Source organism: Silurus aristotelis (genome assembly GCF_946808225.1).
Source record: "Silurus aristotelis genome assembly, chromosome: 16".
Classification (NCBI taxonomy): Eukaryota; Metazoa; Chordata; class Actinopteri; order Siluriformes; family Siluridae; genus Silurus; species Silurus aristotelis.
This window is the reverse complement of record NC_139589.1, coordinates 14,561,174-14,564,986: the sequence shown is the minus strand read 5'-3', so window position 1 is coordinate 14,564,986 and position 3,813 is coordinate 14,561,174. Positions and strand designations below refer to the sequence as shown.

At 36.2% G+C, this 3,813-nt stretch overlaps 1 protein-coding gene across 1 annotated transcript; it reads right to left on the bottom strand.

The window, feature by feature from the left end:
• Nucleotides 1-2,602: 2,602 nt before the first annotated feature.
• LOC310739563 (protein EOLA1) lies at nucleotides 2,603-3,601 on the bottom strand. The gene is made up of 2 exons (XM_083565555.1): nucleotides 3,073-3,601; nucleotides 2,603-2,979 (listed from the first exon to the last, which is right to left on the bottom strand). The coding sequence occupies exons 1-2, from the start codon at nucleotides 3,329-3,331 to the stop codon at nucleotides 2,747-2,749; spliced, it is 492 nt and encodes a 163-aa protein (XP_083421681.1). The 5' UTR covers nucleotides 3,332-3,601; the 3' UTR covers nucleotides 2,603-2,746.
• Between the last annotated feature and the right edge of the window lie 212 nt (nucleotides 3,602-3,813).

Sequence of the window (3,813 nt, the reverse complement as noted above, 5' to 3'; positions counted from 1 at the left end):
AGGACGGAAGTGTGGGCGGAATTATTAACAAAAGAACAAGCTTGGCGGAGAGTATAGAAGGCGTAGAAAGCGTACTCTAATGCCTTTTATTAAGATGTAACAATTTATTTGTAATGTTAAGTCAGCGATTTCCTGCTAAACACTGAACCTGTTCGTGTCTTTTTCATTTGATCTTCAAAGCACGTACGTATTTATTCTCGTGCTTTATTGTATGTTAACATGGATAGTTCCATTATTTGTCAGATGTAAATTGTGTTGTGATAGTATTTTTTTGTTTATAAATATAGTTATTCATAGCATATAACCTTATAACCATATTGTTGTATGTTTTATCAGGGTTCAGGAGGAACGTTGTTTCATTTCACTGTGTACTGTGTCAGCTATATATGGTTGAAATGACAATAAAAGCTTATTGACTTGACTTATAGCTTATGTATTGTTCTATTCTGTTATACTGATTCTGTGTGAGTTTATGGCACACACTGGACCGCTCAACAGTAAACAAACTAGCAGAGACACACCATCACCAACCTGTGCAACACACTATTGTTTCCTCAGGCAAGGTCAACAAGAAAGATGCCCAAATTGTAATATTCTCATAAAAATGTAAGATAAACAGAACAGCCAAAACAGGACTTTAATTCCACATTCCATCTTAAAAGCCATTGTATTAACCAAACAAATAGCATATTTCCTGTAGTTAAAGCAGCAAAAGACTTGGGGAGAAAAACATAAAAGTGGTCTCTTGCCATACCAGTGCAAGAATATCATATCAGTAATAAGCTGCACATCCTCTGCTGAAACAATCTACCTGAAAGATTTTAATGCTTAGCAAAGAAAGAAAAATGATAGGCTTTTTAGTACTGATAGTACTGTTGGCAGCTTGCCAACAGTACTGTTGGCATCCCTCTTAAAAAGACTCAGTTTTTGAGCCCAATGCATCCTATTTTAGCTGGTGCCACCATTTTCCAGAAATGCAACCTACCTGGAATCTTAAGTACAAGGTGTCATAATCCTAGTTATTTGTTATTGAGTATTTGCTAATGTAAATAAAAACTAAAACATGTCCCCTATTTAACCAAATTACAAGCTAAAACATCAAGATTGGGCCAAGAAATACATAAAGACTGATTATTTACAAAGATTTTATGGACAGGTGAAATGAGAGTTTGACCAGATGCCTTGGCCACAGTAATGGACATGGAGCACCATTTTGAAGTGATTGTGGGCTTCAGAATAATGTAATTTTTCTACTTTTTCTTTTATTTCTTACTAAACATTCTTAATAAACGATTGTAATATCAGGCGGCAACATAACAAACTGAGGTGGCTGCACTGCATGTACCTATTCATTTAATTTTCTCTTTTTTTTCTCTAGTTATATTTATCTGATATGATTAAATACAGTATATTTGACATTACATGCCTATACACTGTCTTTAAGTTTTATCTGTAACAACATAGAGAAAATAACCATTCATTTTAGCAGGCCAATTAATAACCACTTTTTTGCATTACTTGCTTGGTTAAAGTCAACATGTGAAATTCTATTTGAAATGAAAAAGTTCTACATGTTCTCATTAGTTCATGTAGTATGAACTAACAAAGAATATTTTATTATATGTAATACACACATTTTTTCATCTTGACACGTTCAATGTTTTTTTTTTTCTTTCTTCAAGCCAAATTTTTCTTTTAAACTCTTGTCATTACATCAAAAACATAAAAGATAAAAATCTCAAAATTTCACATAGATACCACTATAGCAGCTTGTATACTTTATGTGGGCACAAAATAACTGGCTTTTAAACTGGTTTAATTTAAACATTAGCATTGAATCTCAAAGGAAAAACCTGGTACTTGGATTACAGCTGGTTCAGTATGCTCATAAATCAACTTAAGAGATCACTGTTCATTTACAGGGGGGAGTGGTGGCTCCAGCGGTTAAGGCGCTGGGTTGCCGATCGGAAGGTACCGTTCAAGCCCCGGTATCGCCAAGGTACCGTTCAAGCCCCAGTATCGCCAAGCTGCCACTCTTGGGCCCTTAACCCTCTATGCTCCAGGGGTCCCTTACGAGGGAAATATTAAGGTCCGTGACGTCGGAGTGACGTGGGGCCGCCTTCCTGTGGGCGGCCCCACGTCCTTTCCCAATTATTCAGTTATAAGGGTGTGGTGTTTTTTTTTTGCAATATTAAAGCATTTGAGATCATTTTAACTGAGCATACTATAATCTGCTGTACTTCTTTATACGTTTCCCTTCTCTAGTTAAGTTTCAATGAAATTTTGTGATTTCTTTAAATATTTGGTTCTGCCAGTTTTACTTAGTCATTCAGAAGAAAATGTGTGAAACATTTGCTTTCCTACTTATTAATAAAGGACAGTTAATGACCTGCTTTTTTTTTATTTTTTTTATTAATCCCTTTCAATAAATGAACACATTTACCTACCGGTACATCTACAAGTAAATTATTTGCTGCTTACTGTCAAAGAAGGACCATGATAGTGGCATATTTTCTTTTACTTTTTTATTTGCAACTCTCTGAGTGACTAATGAGGTAAAATGCTATAAAAAATAAAAAAATAAAAAAATAAAAATTAAAACTGCGTTTCTTATTCTTTAATATACATTCATCCTTTTAAATATTGCAAGTAAATGAATATTTGGTGTCAGTGAATAAGAAGAATGGCTGTGAAAAGGTTACAGTCGATCACAGATGTGTCTGTATAAAAGTACATTGACTGCATTCTATAATACATCAACCACAGGATCAGATGGTAGCAGATGTGCTGGGATCTTTACCATCCACATGTCTTTATGTCCTTTGGAGTACAGTGGTTTTGTGAGCCAGCGTGGACAGGACAGTTTCGTGAGGTATTTTTGGGAAAGTCCAGTCAGGCAAGCAGCTTTTTCCAACTCTCTCATCTGCTCTGGTGGGACATCTTCAGAACATAACCACGTTTCCCCAACATTCACCAGACCTGACATTCACAATGACACATTTTTTATATCACATCTGTCCAAGTTTTCTTAATAATAATATTGCACATTGCAGCGATATAAAATAATATCACCTGCCACAACACCACGGCCGAATCGTTCCCCAGATTCCAGAAGTTCTTCTACTTCAGACTGTTTCACTGCACATTTCTCCGTCAGGATATTTCTCCAGTCGTCTCCTTCCCAGTCCTTCTGTGCTATGTGGATCGCCAGGGTACAGTTCTTCATCTCGACCAGCAGGGGCCGCCAACGTGTCTCTAAAGATTTCACGCCATTCAACACGAGACCTGCGTACGGCTGTCTAAAAGACAAGCAGCCAACCTCCACAGACATGAACAAAAATAAACACACTAGAATGCCGATAATCCAGAAAAGGTTTCCGCCTGATTCAGTACAGATTTGCGTATTTCTGCAGAGGATACACTGCTGACTATTCTTATTTAATTAATAGGTTGAGAATATGGCGCATAACTTGTAACATGATCGTCTCGCGGTATATTACACGTGTAACGCTTTTGGATTTACAATCAACCACAGTCAAAACGTTTGTTTTCTTTTTCTTCTTCTTCTAAATCGACGATTGCTCAGAAAAGACTGTATCTCTGTCCCAAAATCATAGACTAAAATAAACTAGTGCCATCTAGCGCACATATACAGCTCATACCCACCATCGTATTTAATATGCATGTATGTATGAAAACAAACAGTACTTTATTAATTTCAATAAATCTGGACAAATTGTGACATATTTCTACAGCACATGATGTACCAAAACGGGAAAAAAGTTTATACCAGTCCGAAGTCAGATCAGATGT